We start from the raw sequence: 21,521 nt of genomic DNA on the forward strand, positions 1-21,521 counted from the left end.
CCGCAGGCTGACGCTCTATCCACTGAGCCAAACTGGTTAGGGCTGTCCTTGATATTTTTAATGCTTCCACAGAGGAAACCCATTTCTCAGTATAAATTTACTGCATTCCAGACTTTACAAACTCCAAAAGGGGGCATTAATATTGGGTTCTCTATGGATCAAATGCTGAACACTGCAAGAAGTTGTTGATTAACAGCCATACTAATAACCCTTTCTATTAAGCAGCTTCTAAAATCAACAGTGTCTTCGTTTGTTTTCGGTGATAATCCAAGAAAGCAGCGACTCTTCAGTACTACTCAAAAATATTACCAAACTCCGGTGGGCTGCAGCCTTTGTTTTCCATGATAAGACCAGGTAAAAGCACACAGCTTAATTAGAGACCTAAGTAGGTCCCACCTTTTTCTTGAAGCCAGAATTCTAAGCTTAGGACTTAACCACCATTAAGCCAAGCTACATGGAAGAAGGAAATCTAAGAATACGAGAGAAAGAGAGAAAGTCAATCTTCCCAGAGGGACAGATCTGGTCTAATATATTTGCCAGTTACATGCAAATTAGGCAGTCACATGCACATGACAATTTAATGTACAGGGACCCTGCTTCCAATAAGTGCAGTTCAATTCACTTCTCAGGTTCTGACCAAACAGGCTAGCAGTCTCTTCTCTTGGAGAAAAACATGATTGAAGTGGGCCAACAGGTAGCATGAAGACAAGAAGAGCTCCCTGCACTCCCTACCGTCAGTACAGCACATTGAAAGGTAAAAGGATTCTATCACTTTACGACAGGATTATCTCACTTTCTATTTCACAAAGGTCTTATGAACTAACGCAAAGACCCCTGAAACAGAAATTAGTTTCTACTTCTTAATTTGCCAAATTGGCTGTATACTTCGCCTTTCTGAATCTTATGTGCAATAAAAATATTCAATGAGGTGATCTTCAAGTCCCTTTCAAGACCTAAGATTCTACGATTTTATTATTATATGTCCATATTTCATTACCAAGTTGACTATCAGTTGCTTCTATGGAATGGGGATAATGGCTTATGCAAGCTTCACATATCTAGTGTTTTACAATTAGTACCTTTTAAAAAATGTTTGTTGAGGTGTGGAAAAATTGCGTTTTGCTGCTTTAATGTGTGTTAACAAGGGGATGAAGGGAATATACATATACACATTTACAAAGAATATTCCTGGAGGTTTAAACCAGAAACTAATACTGGTTGTTTTCGAGCAAGGGGGCTCAAGGATCAGGAGTCTTGGGTGTGTGTGTGTGTGTGTGTGTGTAGGTGGGGAGTATTTTTCAATATAAATTGTCCTTTGTACTTACATTCTGCGTTTCCCTTCTTTCTCCTCCAGCCACGCTGGCCTTCTTGCTATTCCTCCAATTTACAAAGTATCTTCCTGGTTCAAGGCCATTGAACTTGCCGTTCTAGTGCCTAGAATAGAACACACTCATAAGGTTCACTGCCTTACTTCATCTGGACACTGCTCAAATGTCACCTTAACACAGAGACTCCCCTGACTACCTGTATGTAAAAACTCCCTTCCCCATACGCCTTATTTTAGGACCACCTGGCAATAAATATTTGTGTTTATTTACTGTAAGACTACCTTTTGGAACCCTGATTGGTACATAACAGGCAAACAACAAATGCTTAAATTAAGAGATGTGATTTTTTAAAATCAGTACATACATTTCTTTGTCAAGAAAAACAACCAGTTAAGGAATAAATGTTTGATGAATTAACTGTTAGATGTTTATTATTATAGTACTAAGTCCACACTTCTTTCCTCAACATATAGGACTCTCCTTATCTGCCACTGATTAGCCACGAGCAAGTTATTAAACGTTCTGTTTCCTCATCCGTAAAGTGGGACCATTCATAATTACAGCTGACCTTTGAACGTGGGGTTGGAGTCCAACATACAGTAGAAAATCCACGTAGAATTTAAGTCGGTCTTCCGTATATGTGAACGGCAGGTGGAAAATACACGGAATGAAGATTCAATGTAGGTGAAAGCGCAATGATAGCTATCAAAAGCACTTCCACGCCTGGGGTGTAGAAGCCGCACACGGTGTCCACTTGCTCAAAAGACCGCGAGAGAAGGATCCAGAGCAGCGCCAGGTGAGACCAATCTGCGGGGCGGGGCGTGCCTCCAGGTAGCCGTTGCTAGGGAACCGTCTAGCGTCCCTTCAATACTTGCACGCGCGCGCCAAAGCAACTCTGCTCTACCTTCTTGCGGCGTTGGCAATTGGTGGAGCACGGACCAATCAGAGGAGGTCGGGGGCGGGGAAGGGCGGGCAGTGTCTCGGGTAAGGCGTTCCCGTTGCCTCGCTCCCCGACTTCCGGGTCACCGTGCTAGTGGGGGACGCAGTGCAAGTAGCGTCGTTTCCGTTGCCGGCTGTTTGCAGTTGGGGAAACCGAGGCAGACTCCAGCTTCCCCTAGTTCTTCCGCTCCTGTGAGGTGGCTGCTCTTTCTCTCCTCTCGCCCCGTGCTGCTTCCGTGCGGGGGCGCGAGCCCCGCGGTGTCCCACAGCAGAGCCGCGGGGCGCCGGGCCGGCGGGGCTTTGTGCGAGCCGTTCCCTCCCGCTCGCGGGCAGCGATGGAGCCGGGCTCCGAAACGGGCCCTCGGCGCAGCGACTCCCCAGGTCCGGGGAGCTCAGGCGCCGCGAGGCTTGCTCTGCCTCCGCTTGGCAGTTCCTTTGTCTCGATGAGCGCGGACCAGATGGGTCGCGTTCACGTTCCAGTTCAGCCCATCTCCGATGAGCACCGTTTCTGCTCCGACCTGCGGGGATTTCGAAACTGACAATCTCACAGGCCCTGGTCTAGAGAGGATGTATAAGTGGGAATGTCTAAGGCAGGAAGGAGATGAGCATTTTTGTTTATTGTTAAGTAATTACTCACTTGCATTGCCCCCATCGCGCTTCATTTAGGAGCTGAAGGTTTGACTTATGACATAAAGATTCCGTTTTATTGAGGGCGTAGTTCATTTCCCTCTTTAGTAATCAGTCCTTCGCCTGTTGGAAGGAAAATCAAGACTTAGCCAGGATTTGATCTACTCGGTGCTCAACTTGTGTACCTAAGTTTTTGTTTGTTTTTTTGTTTTGTTTTGTTTTTTTATGTACTTAAGTTTGTAAGCCATGTGTAGTGTTTTTATTTGCTGGCATCACCTGACAGGAATAGATGCAACTGGAATCATCCACAAGGGATTAAGAAAAGCTTATTCCTTATAATAACAATTCTGATACATGGGGTATTTTATTTAATTGTTGTTTAGTTGGGTTCCTTTTGTTCGTGAACTGTTGAGCCCCAAATCTCAAAGAATGAAAAATTAAAATAGGGAACTGAGAGCTTTAAGTAGTTGTGATTTGACAGTTATTTTATTTTTACAAGTGATAAATTGGCCATTTGGCCAGCCATCATTTAATCTAAATAGTATATATTACACCTGTCATTGTTTCCTTAGATTCCTAAAACACTTCTACAGTGGTATAGCATAATAGATATTATAATTTGAGATTTGATAAGTTTGGATAAACTAATTTTTTTTTCCATTTTAAAATCCAGTTTAAGGTAATTAAACCTGTCATATATTTCTTTCTCCAGGAAAAAAAAAATGTTTATTTCTTTGTGGGACTTCTTCTATGGGCACTTTTTTCGATTTTGGATGAAATGGCTCTTACGACAGATGACTGGAAAGTGTGAATTGCAGCGAATTTTTGATACCTATGTAGGTGCACAAAGGACACACAGGATAGGTAATGTTATTTGAAAAAGAATAATTAAAACTAATGAATTTTTTACTCTGAATGAATATTTTTTTCTTAACATTCAGTGACATGCACTCATTGTGTGTCTTGATCAAGTCACCTAAACTCAGTTTTATAATTGTTGGAATCTAGCATTGAATCCTTTCAGCTCTAAAACTACATGGCCTTGCAGAAAAAGAAAGGGATTATTATTTAATTTCCCATCTGTGCGAACAATTACTTTGTCTGGCTTCTAAAATTCATTAGTTGTGCCTTAGATTATAGTTATAACCTATATTTTAGAGAAAAATCTCTAGACTTTTATAAGCCCTTTGAAATTTTCATCCGAGTGATGAGAAAGAGTATCTCTATCTACAGCCATTTTTATACTCAGCATCCTTCATCAGTCTTTTAATCTCTTATGTAATTCATGAAAGGACAATACTAGGTATACAGTGATCCTTAGGAATCATTATTATACTCAAAACATGCACTGTTTAGCACTTTAGCTAGCCAGTAGCCACAGGCAGCAATTGGGCACCTGAAATGTGATTTGAGCAGAGGTATAAACTATGCACTGGGTTTGAAAGACTTCATCTAAACAAAGGTTGTAATTGTTCATATTCATTATATGTGGAAATATTTTGGGTATATTGGTTTCATATATTTTGGATATGTTGTTTTAAAATAGTAAAATGTATTTTATCTGTTTCTTTTACTCTAATGTGGCTGCTCTAGAAGATTTTCAAGTATACGTGTGGCTCACATTTTGGCTTGCATTATGTTTCTATTGAACAATACTGCTCTAGTACCTTTTGAAGTTCATCAGCTTTCAATGCATAATTGAAAATATTACTTTAAATTAGAACACAGATGAGTGACAAATACGGTGGAGGTCGTTTCTCTTTGGCCAGGGTAAAGAAGGCCAGCGATCAGCCGCAGTTGATGCTCACTGTGTTGAATGGAAAACCATGACTTAACCAGGCTTTCTTTGAATTGAGCAAGGGTGCTTCAGCTAAGAAATCCACCCCTGTAAGATTTGGGGAGTGGGTGTTGGTATCCAAGGCAACATGAAAGGATGACAGACAGAGAGAGTAAGCCTCAGGCAGCTGGGTGATTGAAGTTTGTTTACTTCCTGACTTTTCTCACAACTTTGTGTCTGACTTAAATTATTGCCTGCTCTTTTGATTTGCCCTTTTAACTCTTCTGAGAAGAACAAAGTACCTCTTGATAAGAAATCTTGGCAGCATTGGTGTTTTATAGTGTGTGTGTGGCGGGGGGGGGGGGCATACGTTAATGCTTTACTTTGTGGCAAAAGCATTTTTCTGGAATATTTCAAATTGCTAAGAAAAAAACTTTAAGCAAATGTGCCAGAAAAAAATTGTTCACTAAACCAATAAAAATGTTACTCATTCTTATTGAAATAGAAAACAAGAATGAAGAAGCTGTTTTGCTATTTGTCTGGTTTGAGGATGGGTAAATAATCTAAAGTCTTTTCATTTTTGCCAGTGTGTTGTTGTTTGATTCAGTTGCTAGCTCCTGAAATGGAAACGCTTACTCCTTCAGGCTAACAAATGAAGAAAATGTAGTAGAGAGCCCTAACCGGTTTGGCTCAGTGGATAGAGCATCAGCCTGTGGACTCAAGGGTCCCAGGTTCGATTGCGGTCAAGGGCATGTACCTTGGTTGTGGGCACATCCCCAGTAGGGAGTGTGCAGGAGGCAGCTGATCCATGTTTCTCTCTCATCGATGTTTCTAACTCTCTATCCCTCTCCCTTCCTCTCTGTAAAAAAATCAATAAAATATATTTAAAAAAAGAAAATGTAGTAGAGAGCACTCTCACTTTAGTCTTACCACGAGTTTCTGGGAAAGGAGCTGTTCCGAGGTAGCCATGTGTGAATTTGCAGTGGCTAGTACACTTGGAGGTCTGCACAGAAACAGATGACTGGGGAAATTAGGTCAGCCTCACCTCTGTGGCTGTGGTATGTTGTGTTGGGTTAAGGATTTTGGAGTTGTCTATAAGGATACTGTAAGGATGAAATTTTTAAATGTTTGCTATGTTATTCAAGTAAAAGTACTGTCTTCTAGAAAGGAATGTATTATTGGCTTGATATTTATACTCTTTGACTATGAAGTAATTTACAAACAGTATTTAAGGGATAACATCCTTTTTTTTCCATTTCAGAAAATTCCTTGATGTACTCCAAGAATAAGGTAGGATCATATCGAGGTGATAATTCCAGAAAATTTAATTGCGAGATAACTTTTCCTTTAAAAGGATGCTTCAATTTTAGAATTAATTATTAATGTCCTACCAGAAGAGTCTTTGCTGTATAAAGTATTGAGTGAAATTTTCCCACTTTAGAAGTAATTTTTAATTTTTAAAATATTTCCTCTGCATGTGTGTGCGTGTGTTTGCGCGCGCGCTATTCATGCACAAAGAAGGTTTTTGAATAATTTGTCCTGTTCTTAAGTTTTGCTTGTTTATTTTGTCTCAAGACTCGATAGTTTTGGGGGAAGCAGGTCTTGGGGGAAAATATTCTTTTAGACTGTGTCCTTAGGATAGGTTCTTATGCACTTACTTGTATGATGGAAGGAAGGATCCAATGGACATTAATAAGTTGTATTATTTAAGAAATCTGTTTTGTATGCATAGAACAAAGACCAGAGGCATATATGCTACTCTGTTACCGGTGGCTATCACTGGTGGTAAGATTACAAGATTATTTGCATTTTCTTCTTTGTGTTCTTCTGCATTTAAAAATTTTCTGACTTCTGCCTTTAAAATTTTTATGCATATATTTTTATGTAATTTTTGAATTTTATAAAAAGTGTCTACTGCATAAACACACTGTGGTGGTAGCTCATTCGCTAAGAGAACCTGTTCATTTTCAGTTAAGGAAGTCTTCATCTGAAACATGTTGCTTCTCTTTCAGTTAATTAATTGGTTGAGTGATTTAAGCCCTACCGAAAATTTGAAACAAATTTTGTTTCGGTTTGCATTTAAAATCTGCATTGTAGAGTTGACTAAATACCTCAAAATTTACTGTTCTTTTTCGGTGGGGGATTTTTCTCAATCAGCTGTTTATCACATCTATAGGTTTTACAGAAAGCAACACTTGTTGTTCAGAGTGAAGTGGACAAGTGCATAGAAGATATAATGAGAGAAAAGAATATCAACCCGGAGAAGGATGTCAGGTATGCTGTTTGGCAGTGTTCTTTTTTGTGATGCGCCTACATCCTGTGAATGTGGTGATCACACGCAGTTGGAAAGCATTAGCGCTGAAAGGGCTGTGGAGAGCATCTGATTCCCTGCTTTCAGGGGGTCCAGAGAGGAGAGTGACAGAAACAGATCTAACGCCTGTATCTTTTGGTTCCCTGCCCAGTACTGTTGCCTATTTACCACCTGCCTTCTTTAAGGTAACTTACCATTACCTTCCCAGAGTTACGTAACTGCAGCTGCTATGTCCTTCTTCCTTCAAAATTCAGCTGCTCTGTCCTTCTCCAGGGGGCCCCTGTGTTAGGGGCCCCTGCTCTGTCCTGTCACAGAGCTCTCCATCATAGCATAAGCCATTGTACTGCAATCATTGATTTACTCTTGTTCTTCCCTAATAAATTTTAAGTTCCATAAGAGAAGGACTTGACTTATTCCATTTTTGAGTTCTCAGGACCAGTACATTGACTTGTAAGTATTCAGCAATTTGTTCTTTTTTCAGCATTTTCTGTGTAAATATAGAGGAAGGAGCAATTTTTTAAAATATATTTTATTGATTTTTTACAGAGAGGAAGGGAGAGGGATAGAGAATTAGAAACATCGATGAGAGAGAAACATTGATCAGCTGCCTCCTGCACACCCCCTACTGGGGATGTGCCTACAACGAAAGTACATGCCCTTGACCGGAATCAAACCTGGGACCCTTCAGTCCACAGGCTGACACTCTATCCACTGAGCCAAACCAGTCAGGGCAGGAGCAATTTATTTTGGCTGGAACAGGGAAGGGTACCTGAAAGAACTGTGAGGATAGTGCCTCAGAAGAAATGACATTTGAGCTGGACCTTATTGAATGGGTAGGGAGGACATGCCATGCAGAGGAAGAATGCCACCTGGGCACAAGCGCTGCAGTATCTGGGAACGATCGGGAGTCTTTGTGGCTGGGGCATTGAACTCGTGCAGAGCAGTGGTTGGAGGAATGGAGTGCTGGACTACATCTCACACTGAGGGGCAGATGTTGTTCTCTGGGTTTCTTTTTTTTTTTCTTTTTTTAAGCAAACAAGCCATATTATCAGATACGTATTTTGAAGAAAATAAATGATGGGAAATTTGGGGATGTGGGAGGCTAGCAGAAGGAATAAGAGAGAACAGTTAGGAAACTTGACTCCTTCAGGTAAGAGATGACAAAGCTATAAATATATCAGCATAAATGAATATATGATGATTGCTGTGAGGTACATTTCAGAGACAGAAAGGATGAGGGTTGGGGATCTTTTGATGTATTGGTGCAGAGAGGAAAGTCAGAGCTCGGAGGGTTCTAACTTGGGGAACTAATGATTAGTGAGGTCATTAATAGGGTTAGCGACTTGTTAAGAAAAAGCATGTTTCCTCGGGGAGGACAAGCTGTTGTATTTGGGAGAACTGAGATCACCTGTCCTGGACTTGTTTGTTATATACGTATTCTTGGAAAATTCGGTCTGTTGGTGACAATTGGCGGTAAAGGTTTGGGAATGTATGAGATTGCCCAGGAAAAGCAGGGAAAGAAGACACAGTTGCCAAGCTTGCGCTTCCTACCATGTCTTGTCCTCTTTCTAGATCCTGATTTATTATACGCTTCCTGATACTTTATATAAAGTTTTGTGTTTAAGGAGGCTATTGATGCCTATTGTATTAAACTGAAAGCTAGGAAATGGTTTCTAAATAGACTTATGAACCACAAGCTATGGAAGGCATTACGTTATTGTGAAGGAATGATTTTTTTATAATAATTTTGTTATTTTCAGTTTTAAAATCTGCATGAAGGCATGCTTACTGCAGATATCCGGTTACAGACAGCTCTATTTGGATGTAGAAAGTGTGAGAAAAAAACCGTATGATTCTGATAACTTGCAACATGAAAAGCTGCTTCTCAAGGTAAGTTCTGTTTTCTGCATTTGGAGTTAGTGAGCACTGCAAAAATAAATCAGCTAGTAAGGTCTGTGTGCAAGTCCTCGAGGCTTGTACAACCATCCAGTGTCATTGCCCCTTAGAGAATTTTGTTCTGTTGGTGAAAGATTTCTAGTTAACTCTTTTTGTAATTTTCTGATAAGCATCATTAAAGTATATTCAAATAAATGTTATTTTAAATGCTTTTAATTCTGAAATAGATTATAAATATGTAAAGGGAAATCTGTTAGTAATTTGAAGAAGGACCAGATAAAACCCACTCTAATCACTGATTTAGCTTCAGAGCCAGCAGAGTCTTGCCCTGTTTTAAAGCAGGGTCACAGGTCTTTGCATTTTATTTTGGGTAGCAGGATACTTTTATTAGGAGCCCTTTATTCAACAATGCCTGAAGTGGTAGTGAAACAAACAAAAAAACACGTATTTCTGTTCTCAGATTTTCATAAACTTATTAATTTTGTGAGTCTGTTTTGTTTGATGATGTGTGGTGTCAAATTTAGAAAATGATTAAGTATTTTAAACTTTATGTTGCTATCTAACACTTGAAAGCTGTCTTATGTTATGATAGATGCCTGATGTTTTATCTCAGTTTTAAGGAATATATTCAGTTAAAACCAAGTCATATTATTTTCTTTCTTTTAAAGCAAAACACCCTCATAGACACAGACAACAGTCTGGTGATTACCAGAGGGAAAGGAAGCATGGAGGGGATAGAAGAGGGTTTAGGGGAGATAAATGGAGAGGGAAGGAAACTTGAGTTGGGATAGTGAACACACAGCACAATAGACAGATGATGTAATATGGAATTGTACACCTGAAACCATTATAATTTTATTAACCAATGTCACCCCAATAAAATTAATTGAAAAAGTAAAAAGAAAAACCGAGGGGGAGAAACACAGTAGTTCACATGCAACTAACTGGTAAATCTGCTCCCCATTTTGGGAGCAGGGTAGTTGATTAAGGAATTCCTAATCTCATTAATTAAACAAATCATAGAAACTAACCAAAAAGCATATTGATATTAAATATTGCACCTTTGTTTTTCCTTTAAATGGTTCAGATAGTCAAGTCAAGTAGTTCTACTGGGAAAGTCCTAGAGTATTCAAGTTTCTATTCCTTAACTAGGAAAACCTTCAGTGAGATTATTGAGAGAATAAAATTAAGATACTGGCCATTAAGAAATAGGATTAGAGGAAAGACCATAGGCAATTCCATTTAGCTGAACTAAGAAAGGCCAAAGGGAAGATAGAATAAATGAAACAGTTAACAATTATGATTGCCTAGATAAAGATCTTAAAGTAAAAAACATGAGAGTACAGATCTGGCACTAAAAATGCTAAAGAAAAATTATTAGCAATCTTGAGAAGTGACGTAGTAGACTTAAGGAAGAGGTCCCACAAAAAATTAAAGCTATGAAAATTTATAAAATAGTAATCATATGGATTGGAATACTCTGTATTACTTCTTCATAATCCCACTCTTAGAATAGAGTCTACTTAAATATATAGTATCAGAGGAAAGGGCCAAGTACATAACACTATTCTCATGGAAGTAGTTTACCAATTCTGTTATATAATATATATGTACTAGAGGCCTGGTGTACAGATTCATGCACCAGTGGGGTCCCTCGGCCTGGCCTGCAGGGATCAGGATCAGTGGACCTCCATGCTGCCACAGCCCCGCCTTACCCTCCAGCTCCTCAGGCTCCAGGCTGCTGTCCGCTTCAATCCCTCACAGCATGAAGTAGTGCGTGAAGTGGCAGGTGGCCAGGGAGGAGCTTGAGCTGTGCCTGGCGCGCACTCGGGCGCCCAAGGGGAGTGTCCATGGGAGAAGCTCTTACCACCACAGCTGTGCTCGCCAGCCATGAGCAAGGCATCTGGCACCCGTTGGTCAGCTGAGCAGCGCTCCCGCCGTGGGAGTGCACTGACCACCAGGGGGCAGCTCCTGCATTGAACATCTGCCCCCTGGTGGTCAGTGCGTGTCATAGCTACCGGCCGGTCGTCCAATCATCCAGTCACTTAGGCTTTTATATATATAGATTACTTAGCAAATAAAGACATCTCATTGTTTTAGATTTCTGTGTATTTGTTTCAAAATTTTTTTGTCTTTTAAGTTGGAATAAATATACTACATTTTTTGTGATAATTGAAAAGTTCTCTAAACATAGTCTTTGCCAAACCTATAATTTGTCTACAAAAGTTGTTTAATTGAAAGCATTTAATTTACTAGTTATATCAGCTATGAGAAGGAAAAAATCTTGGTAACTTAAGAATATCACTATTATTTGTAATATGGAAGCATGTTTGTACAGCTTTGGAATCTTTTAATGCCCACGAAAAAATTGAAGGCTAGAATCTCCAAGCAATGGGCTGACATTGGTTTCCAGGGTGATGATCCCAAAACGGACTTCAGAGGCATGGGCATACTTGGATTAATTAACCTTGTGTAAGTGAAAATAAACTTTCTTTTCTTCTCTAAATGAAATTACATGTAATCTCCAATTTAGTTTCCTACTATCTCTAAACTTTAATAGCTGCAGTGCTAAAAGTATTTACTAATGTGTTGACAACAATAGGAAGACATTGGAAATGTACTCATGTATGTGTGTGTGATTTCTTTACTTACCAATACCTTTCTTCTTCCTTTCTCTTTCTGACCTCCCTTCTGATACCTCCTACGGAATTATTTACACTCTTTTATTAAGATAGATAGATAGATAGATAGATAGATAGATAGATAGATTGATTTTAGAGAGAGGAAGGGAGATGGATAGAGAGATAGAAACATGGATGAGAGAGAAACATTGATTGGCTGCCTCCGGTAAGCCCCACACTGGGGATCGAGCCTGCAACCCGGAGCATGTGCCCTGACCAGGAATCACACCATGACCTGGTTCATGGGCTAACACTCAACAACTGAGCCACACTGACTAGGTTTTTATTACTTTCTTTGACCCTCTCGCCTCTCCCCTTTTGGCTGTCTGATTCCATTTTGGGAAATGTAACCAGATAAAATGATAATGAAGTCTCTTTACACTTATTCTTTACCATATGTGGCAAGTGATCTAAACTTCAGGCTTTCAGAATCTGTATGGAGTCTCTCTCTTTTTCTTCTTTAACACTTATGCTTGGGCACATATATATGAAATTGCAAAATATGTAACTAAAATCACAATTGATAGCCAGAAATATTCTAGAAAGTAGACTGGAAGATTACTTTTCTCCTATAAGGTATGCAAATGAAGAAATTCTGGTGTGTGGGTCTATCCTTGAATTGTGATTTATAGACTGCAAAATACCTGCAATGGGAACCCTGATGATTAACAAGGTTCATATAGTTACTATAAAGAAATTAGTCCTGAAATTGAGCTACATTATGGTACAATTGAGGAAAAGTAGAGAGGGGAAAATCTGGTTAGAAATTTGTATACTTTATGAAAATTTCAGTGATTGTGCTCTAAAATTTAAATAAAACATGTAAATCTTCATCAACATCCAGTCAGTCATCATATATGTCCATGTGTATGACTCCTAGTGCACTATGAAGTGATTCAAAAGTTGAACAGGCCCTGACTGGTTTGGCTCAGTGGATAGAGCGTCGGCCTATGGAGTGAAGGGTCCCGGGTTCGATTCCAGTTAAGGGCATGTACTTTGGTTGCTGGCACATCCCCAGTAGGGGTTGTGCAGGAGGCAGCTGATCGATGTTTCTCTCTCATCGATGTTTCTAACACTCTATCCCTCTCCCTTCCTCTCTGTAAAAAATCAATAAAATATATATTAAAAAAAAAAAGTTGAACGGGCTCTGGCTGGTTTGGCTCAGTGGATAGAGCGTCGGCCTGTGGACTGAAGGGTCCTGGGTTTGATTCCAGTCAAGGGCACATGCCCAGGTTGTGGACTTGATCCCCAGTAGGGGTCATGCAGGAGGCAACCGATTGATGATTCTCTCTCATCATTGATGTTTCTATCTCTCCCCCCCTCTCCCTTCCTCTCTGAAACCAATAAAAATACATATTTTTTAAAAAGTTGAACAGATTTGGTCTCTACATTTAAGAATTCAGAGGTTGCATGTGTTCAAGCCAACAGGATGGATGAGCCTACAAAGAGATAGCTTTATCTGTTTCTCCTAATACTTCTGTGTTTTATGGCCAGAATTTTAGTTATACCACAGATCAAGGGTGGATTTTTTAGTGCAAAATGGAGTTTATTGACATTCTTCTAATTGCACTGAAAGTAGTATTAAACAATACAGACTTAAGTTGCCATAGAAGGAATAAGCCCACGTGAAAGGAAGAATGTCCTAACAGGTGCGCATTGACTATTTTATAGAAAATTTAGAGCAAACAAATAAAAAGAACTCTAGACTTTTTTAAAGGTACGTATAAAGTCTTTTGTTAGTTCACTTATATGTTAAAAAGAATCTTAAAGCCTTGTCAAGGGTCTGTGGCCTGTGTTAGAGAGGCCTGATAGTTCAGAATTAAATTTTGATTGATTCAAAAGCATTCTGAGTCACTGATATGATTTGGGATAGAAATTGATTGGGATGATTGTGGCAGTACTAGGAATATCATTTTGATAGTAACTTTTTAAAATTGCTTCTGGGCAGCTCCAATTTGAATGACTTCTGTTAATTTCATTATTTTTCATAAACTTTTTTAGGTACTTCAGTGAAAATTATACCCGGGAAGCTCATCAGATTCTTTCCCGTTCAAATCATCCAAAATTAGGGTAAGCCAGATGTATTAAAGAAACTGTAAGCTCTCTAATTTAAGTTGGTTAGATCATCTGATTTGAAAGTATTTCGAGTTATTTTTAAAAAAAGATTATTTTAATTGATAAGGACTTTAAAGGATATTGCATGATACATTATTTTTAAGACTGCATATGATCACATACCAATTTTGTATGTATTTAAATATTTTTCATCACAGGATTTAGTTTAAAAATGGGGATAAAGGACCTTTATAAAGATTTTTTGAGAAATAGATTTGAAAATAGACATAGGAAATAGTTTTGAAATAGGAATAGGAATATGAGAAATAGCTTTGAAATTTGTGCCATGGAATGCAAATTGAGGTCATATTATTAGCTTTATCATGTAATATTATTTTATTTTTATATTCCAGTGATACCTATTTTTTAAAAAACATTATAACAATATTACATCATAAAAATAAATATCCTGATAATAAAAGAGAAAAGTCAGATTACCCAGTGTATTTTAGAAATCAATGAGAATATATATATATTAGAGGCCCGGTGCACGAAAATTTGTGCACTCAGGGGGGTCTCTCAGCCTAGCCTACACGCTCTCACAATCCGGGACCCCGCGGGTAGGGTCCAGTCCCATTGCAGCATGGCTCTCCCCAGGCCTGTGGGCGGTGGGAGGGACCCAGAGGCCAGTCCGATGGCAGCATGGCTCCATTTCCACAGCTCCCTCCCGCCACCGCACCGTGGACGTCCGGGGCCCAGGACCCAGGACTGACTCCCGCCGCGGTGGCCGGGACCCAGGACTGACATCCGCCGCGCCAGCCAGGACCCTAGCCTGGTGTTCGGTCGTCTGTCCAGACGTTTTAGGTCGTGACGGACCCTGGCTCTTTAAATATTAGTATAGAACTCCTTTTGGTTTTTTAAGGATTTTGGTTTTAGATATTCATATGACCAGAGCTTTATTTTTATTTCTTCAGTTATATCCAGAACATCAACAGCCTCTAAAGAACAAATTTTTAAAATCTATTCTGATTATTTTTCTTAATATGTAGAGATTATTGTAAAATCAGTACTGTGTTAGAAATGAATCAAAGCAACTAATTCCTTGCATAATTTCAAATTTATTTTATGAGCTATTTGGCTGGCTAGTATAACTAATAATGTTTCTGACATAGGTATTCTTATGCAATAGTTGGAATCAATCTGACAGAGATGGCTTATAGCTTACTGAAGAGTGAAGCTTTGAAATTTCATCTCTACAACTTGATTCCTGGTGTACCAACAATGGAACACTTTCATCAGTTTTATTGTGAGTATTAAAAGGAGATAATTCTAAGAGAATTTTTAAATCATTAGGAAGACATAATGTATAATTCCTCTATCATTTTGTTATTTAGGATCTTTGGAAAAATGGAAAATAATGGAAGATGAGTTCCCTGAAGTATTTTGTATTTCAGTTTCTTTATTTGCTGATTAAAAATATTCAGTGAGGCAATTTTTTCACATGTATGCAAATGTAGTGTTTATGCAGTTTTCTCTAGGTATCCATCTTTTAATCAACTATAAAATGAACTTTCCCTCTTGAATACTGGTTAATGAATGCTATTGACTATTTGCAGATTATTTTGTTACTCTTGTAAGGAAATTCAATTTAAAAACATCTTTTCCAATCCTTTCCTCCCCCCTTCCCCCACTTATTTCAAGTCCAGGTTGTTTTGTTTTGGTTGGGGCTACTTGACAGATTTCCCTCAAGCAGTCATGTTACCATTATTCCATTAACTTTTATTTTGATGACATTTGAACATTGACGATTTAATTGCATAAACTCCATCTTCAGAAGATATTTCTCAGAAGCAAAGAATTCAAATCCAGCTTAGTTTTTATGCTCTACTTTTCTTGATCTTTTTGTGTCTTTAGAATGTCATTTGCATGTTGGCAGAAAACTACTTTGGTATAAACGGCCAAATTATAACTTTAACTCCATGCTTGAAGGTGTCATCCAGGTCTCTCTTCCCCACAGTCTCCCCCTCTTTATTTAATCCTTAATTCCAGGATTGTCTGCTTCCTGAATTTCTTCTGTGTTCATCTACTGTTCCCATCCCCGCTGTAACTGTGTGACCTCGGGCCTTTGTTACTAAGTCCCTGTAGTCACCTTTTCACCAGTCTTTCTGATGCCCTCTGGTTCTTCTCCACATTGAGGGTGTAGTTACTTAAAATGGAAATCTAGTCATTCTACCCCACTGCCTACAACTTTCCAAAAGGACCCCCGACAAGACCCTGCATAATCCATGCCTGATCACCTCTCCCGACTCATCTGCCACACACCAGCTCCCCGCAGACTATAGGTTAAGCACACGTCCTCTATTATTTGCACAAGTATGTCATGCTCTCGCATGACTCTGGACCTTTCACCCAGCCTGGAACAGTTCCTGCTCCCTCCATTCTTCCCAGGTTTCTCATAGTCATCTCGTCAATGTCAGTTTAGATGTGACCTTCTGTGGGAAGTCTTATCAGAGGCTCTGTTCCTTCAGTTATCCATTTCTTTCTCCATTATTCATCTTCCCATGAAGATGGGTAACTGGAGCATCTTTGGCTACTGTGGACCCCAGTGCCCTCAACACCAGCATCTTGTTTGGCTCGGGTCTAGGATGAGCATCAAAGTAATACCTGGAGTAAAAAAGTCATTATAGGTTCAATTTAAATAGGGTTTATGAGTGATTTTAAATTCAGACTCTTTGTTGTAAATATATTTATTTTAATATTTATTTGCATTAAATACTTTTAACATGTTCAGGGTTAAATTAGCTACTGTAATGAGGACAGAAAAATAAAAATATTAAGCCTATTTAGAGCTTATGTATTTTCTTAAAAATATATTTTTATTGATTTCAGAGAGGAAGGGAAAGGGAGAAAGAGATAGAAACATCAATGATGAGAGAGAATCATTGATTGGCTGCCTCCTGCACGCCCCACACTGGGGATTGGACCTGCAACCCCAGGAATGTGCCTTGACCGAGAATCAAACTGTGACCTCCTGGCTCATAAGTCGAAGCTCAACCACTGAGCCATGCTGGGTGGGCATATAGTTTATGTATTCTTTTTAAAAAGAGAAGTTGCTGATAATTCATTGGAAAAAAGTGGAAATATCTCTGAATTTTAGAAATCAAATAGAAAAGAGTTTTTTTGTAATTTATCCTTGTCCAACATTTTCTTGTTACTTTCATTTTTGTGTTTCAGGGGTCTCTGGGAATAATTTTTTTTCCTATTCTCAAGGTATCATTTGACAGTATTCTACCTCTTAAGTTTGAGGAATTTTGTTGAAATTGCTGTTTATTTTGAACATTCTTTTAAAATGCCTCAGGTTTCTAGTAGTTTCCGATGACTTATGATTATTATAGACTATGGAATTCAATGGATGTTTATATACTTTTACAATGAGATGGTTTGGATGTCACTATTGAGCACTATGTGTTTTGTTTTTGTTTTTGTTTTTTAACTACAGGTTATCTTGTATATGAATTTGACAAGTTTTGGTTTGAAGAAAAGCCAGAAAGCATTATGTATTTCAACATATATAGAGAGAAGTTTCATGAAAAGATTAAAGGACTCTTACTGGATTATAATGTATCACTTACTTTAAAAATATGAATCATTCCTAGTATCTTCTATTTCTACCACATTTTGCACACACAACAGAATTTATATGTTGTAATAGAAATTATCTGATCAATTACACTACGTATATATAATTTCCTACAGAAATATCTCAGAAGTTCTATTTAAGAAAGCTAGTGGACAATCAGTGTATGTTTACAGTTGTTTATACACTGTCCTCCAAAGGTACCTTATCCTTCCAAAGATCCCCTTTGTGGAGTCATAGGAACTACAGTTTGGAACTTGGGACTTAACCCATTTAGTATAAAAGTACAAATCAGGTATTTGTATTAAATTGGTTGATTAAAATGTGTAAATATCAGTTTTCACTTTTATGTGTTGTAGTTATCAAGTTGGTATCTTTGCAAAGCTCTTAATATGTTTTGTTTTTGAATTTGGAAATAATTGTTCTTTACTTTCTTTCTCTTATTTTATTTGTAGGTTAATTAGGGGGGAGAGTGGTTCTTTGTGGTTTTTTCATTTGACTCTCAGTCACATGTCAGTGTTGCTTCATAGCAACATGTCAGAGAGGAGGAAGAACCTTTTTGGTTTGCCTGACTATTTAGCATAATATATAAGAAAATAGTATTGGTGACTAGCTTTTTTGTTTTTAAAAACCACACTTTGAAATATTGCAATGTTATTTTAAAGCTTAAAGACATTTTCTCATATTCAGTCTTTGCTTTTTGTCAGTTGTAGAAAAAAACCTTAGTTAATGCTTGGTATGAGAACCTTTTATGGGGTTTCTCTACCTGTCTGTGTTTATGAAAAGAGATGTATTTGCTCAGAATATCTTGATTGTATTCAAAGGACAGTTGCTGTTTCAATAAAGCTGTCTTTGAACTTAAACAAAAAGAAAACTTAAAGCTTTATAAAAATCTCAGTTAAACATCATTGGTTTATTTTGCTTACTGTTAAATCTTGCTTCTCTGCTTTACTCCATAGTGTTCCCAGATGATGATGTATGAACTGTATGGATATTCTCTGAGTTAGCAATTCGTGGGATTCTAAAGTAGCCTGAGGATGATGATTGTGCATTTTGTACAGCTTTATCCTCCTAAAGTAGCAAGTGTGTTAAGGATTACATAGTGATGAGATTCTAATGGGAATAGTTTGTTCTGCATATGTTTTTGACATTAGTTCTCATAACAGAACTAAAAGAGTTTGAAGATGGGTCCATATGATTGTAAGTTCTCCTTAAGTCCTACGGAAACCTGCCCGTTAGAGACATAATTTAATCTAAAACACGACGACAGTTGGTACATCCTTTAATATGGTCTATAGTAAGTGTTGAAGGACTAGATCTTATGTGATTTATCAAGACCTGAGACTTTCAAGTATTATTCATGCTTACTAACAAACCTCTCTTCAAACTTGCCAAAGAGAAGAGTGGTAAAAATATTCGATTAGAAAATAATAGATGTGGTGGTGTAAGGAAACCTTTGGAGCAGTGGTCACCAACCGGTGGTCCGCGGACCACTGGTGGTCTGTGAGGTCCGAAAGGTTGGCGACTGCTGGTATAGCACGATTTTCTCAACAAGATAAAATGTTTTAAAATTGCATTCATTTTATTACAATCATGGCAGTTTAGCTATTCAGTATTACAGGAGTTTAAAAATTGGTTTCTTGTGAATATCTTAACTTGATTTTTTAAATATAGTTTTAATGCTTTACCATCCAACTAGAGTTCTAGTTGTAGCAAAATCCAGATAAGGATCAAGTGTTAACCATTAAACTTCCTTTTATCACGGGGTTTACTATTACATGGAAAGCAATTCTGTTAGTCTTTGAATTTTCATGTTGAAAATACTTACCTTTATATTTTAATCTTTCAACAGCTGAGATCTTGAACTGATTTAAATCTTTGTCGGTATCTTAATAAAAGAATGACTCAAGTATGAAAGGAGAAACTTTTTAAGTAATTTAAGTTCTTTCCTTTCTAGGGAGAAAGAAATATTTTTCATAATATTTTTATAAATGTCATTAGCAAGTTTCCTCAATATTATGTTCTTTAAATCCACTTCTATTTGTATAGCATAGATATTGTTCTTTTTTCTTGTTTTGCTTAAGCTAATGAGTAACCATTTCAGATAGCTCTATATTGAGCTGGTCTAAGCCCCCCACAGATTCTTAGGTTTGACAGTCTGAAAGCCAAGCTGAGTGTCACTGGTTGTAAATTAGAGTGTGACATGTGCCTTCTGGCTTTTAGGTGAGAGCGACATAGATGAAGAGAAAAATGGGATAATTGTGTCTGCCTTCCTCCTTTTTCTTGCTGTCCACATATGTTATGTTAGAATTTTATGTAGTCTTGAAATCCATGTTGAGAACCTTTCCCGATTCTATAATCATAACTACCAAGGTAGTTATAGAACTGAAGTAGCAGGAAAATTATGATTGTTTTAGCATGAGTAAAGTGAATCAATGTTGAAATGAATTGTTATATGTGCTAGATTGAAGAGAGTGTGCCAGTGACAAGATAGTCTAAAAAAATAATTAAGTGGTTGTAGTTCAGATATATTCTGAAAGACAATCTTTAAAAAATGGGAGAAATCAGGGGATATCCGTGAACCAAGACCAACCTTTTTTTGTATTAAATGTGATATAGTTAGATAGAAAAATCAATGTCTTACTGGCACCATTTACAGTTTAAAAACCCATCCTTTTATTGAGAAAGTCCATCCTGAATTTTTCTGTTTTAAGAGCTACTTGAAGTTGTATGTATTTTTCTATGTGAAAACATATGTATTCATTCTTATTCCAGTGTTCACAGTGGTTTATGTACATTTCTTCCCTTGGTGTTCAGTGGGGTAGAACTTGCTCAAAGATTGCCCATTACATGAGTGTGAAAAGTGAACACTCGTGGCCAGAGCAGGAAAGATTACATGTTGTCATGGCACTGAAGAGAAGAGGTTTGGCTTGGAGAGCAATAATTCTTATTATCCTTCTTGAATTAGTGAAGCAGCTATTTCCTTGGGATAAATTGTCCACCCACCTTCTCCATGAACAAGCTGAGGAGGCGTAATTTCCATTTTCATATTTGTGAATCTCTCCACATCTGCATTTTTTTTAATCATGAAAATTAACGGAGTTTTGTTAAAAATCTGGGAGGAAAAAATCATAAGTGAACTTTATTTTTCCTGGCTTCAACTTTTGACAAGAGAAATTTTAAATGTAGTGCAGGTAAGACCCAAGTACTACAATATTATGATAAGGCAATTTCATATTTCTGTTAAAGTATCCAACAAATATTTAAGCACTGGCTTTCCCTGCAGGAAAAAGTACTAGTTGACAATATTAAAAAAAATAGATTTTTGTTTACTTTGGGTAAAGCAACTAATTTCTGTGTAAAAGCAATAGTTGAAATATGATGTCATTGTGTTTGGAATGTTGTGAGCAAATAAAAAAACATGTTGAAACTATTGTAAGCCTTGATGTTAATACTTCTGCTCTCTTCCCATCCTCCCATCTCTTATTGAAGTCATTTATGTTGCTGCAACATAAATGAAACATGGTTATTTAATCCTTTAACCATGTTTTTGTAGAGTAAATCAGAATACACAGAATTCTTTTTTTGTGACTTTAACTCATCTGCTAATTACCTGTTTAAGAAGTTATTGGATAAGAACAATTTGGGCTTCCTGGCTCTTCTGCTGCCATTCCTTGTTTTACCAACATTCACATCATGGGGATGCCAGAAGGAGAAGAGAGAGAGCAAGAAATTGAAAAACTGCTTGAAAAAAATGATAGAAAACTTCCCTAACTTGGTGAAGGAAATAGATGTACAAGTCCAGGAAGCACACAGATTCCCAAACAAGATGAACCCAAAGAGGCCCACACCAAGACACATCATAATTAAAATGCCAAGGGTTAAAGACAAAGAGAGAATCTTAAAACCAGCCAGAGAAAAGTGGTTAGTTACCTCCATGGGAGCTCCCATAAGACTGTCAGCTGATTTCTCAACAGAAATTTTGTAGACCAGAAGGGATTGGCAAGAAATATTCAAAATGTTGAAAATCAAGGTTACTCTGCCTAGAAAAGCTATCATTTAGAATCGAAGGACAGATAAAAAGCTTCCCAGACAAGAACAAGCTAAAGGAGTTGGCTCTCATACTTCTTTTAATCTCGTTTATTCTTTCCCTACTTCTTTTGCATTCAGTACGTAGGCATGAAAAAGGTTACTACAGGTTTTAATGACAAACTTGGCTTTGCTGGGAAGAGGCCCTGAAGATTCATTTTTGCCCGAGTCTGCTGCTCTG

General features: G+C 37.9%; 1 protein-coding gene across 3 annotated transcripts; it reads left to right on the plus strand.

Moving 5' to 3' along the window:
- The first annotated feature begins 1,941 nt into the window (after positions 1 to 1,941).
- Positions 1,942 to 20,676, plus strand: ELMOD2 (ELMO domain containing 2). 3 transcript variants are annotated; one of them, XM_070415216.1, is made up of 9 exons: positions 1,942 to 2,124; positions 3,607 to 3,758; positions 5,933 to 5,961; positions 6,848 to 6,945; positions 8,743 to 8,872; positions 11,217 to 11,350; positions 13,561 to 13,629; positions 14,787 to 14,920; positions 17,114 to 20,676. In XM_070415216.1, exons 2-9 carry the CDS (start codon positions 3,617 to 3,619, stop codon positions 17,257 to 17,259), a joined length of 882 nt encoding a protein of 293 aa, XP_070271317.1. In that variant the 5' UTR covers positions 1,942 to 2,124; positions 3,607 to 3,616; the 3' UTR covers positions 17,260 to 20,676. The 3 variants fall into 3 exon arrangements, with proteins under 3 accessions (XP_070271317.1, XP_070271316.1, XP_070271318.1); XM_070415215.1 differs by lacking the exon at positions 1,942 to 2,124 and adding an exon at positions 2,360 to 2,464; XM_070415217.1 differs by lacking the exons at positions 1,942 to 2,124; positions 17,114 to 20,676 and adding exons at positions 2,360 to 2,464; positions 15,009 to 15,048.
- Positions 20,677 to 21,521: the final 845 nt, after the last annotated feature.

The sequence above is a fragment of the Myotis yumanensis genome, unplaced genomic scaffold, assembly GCF_028538775.1.
Source record: "Myotis yumanensis isolate MYYU_CA2020_CCGP unplaced genomic scaffold, mMyoYum1.0.hap1 SCAF_5, whole genome shotgun sequence".
Lineage (NCBI taxonomy): Eukaryota > Metazoa > Chordata > Mammalia > Chiroptera > Vespertilionidae > Myotis > Myotis yumanensis.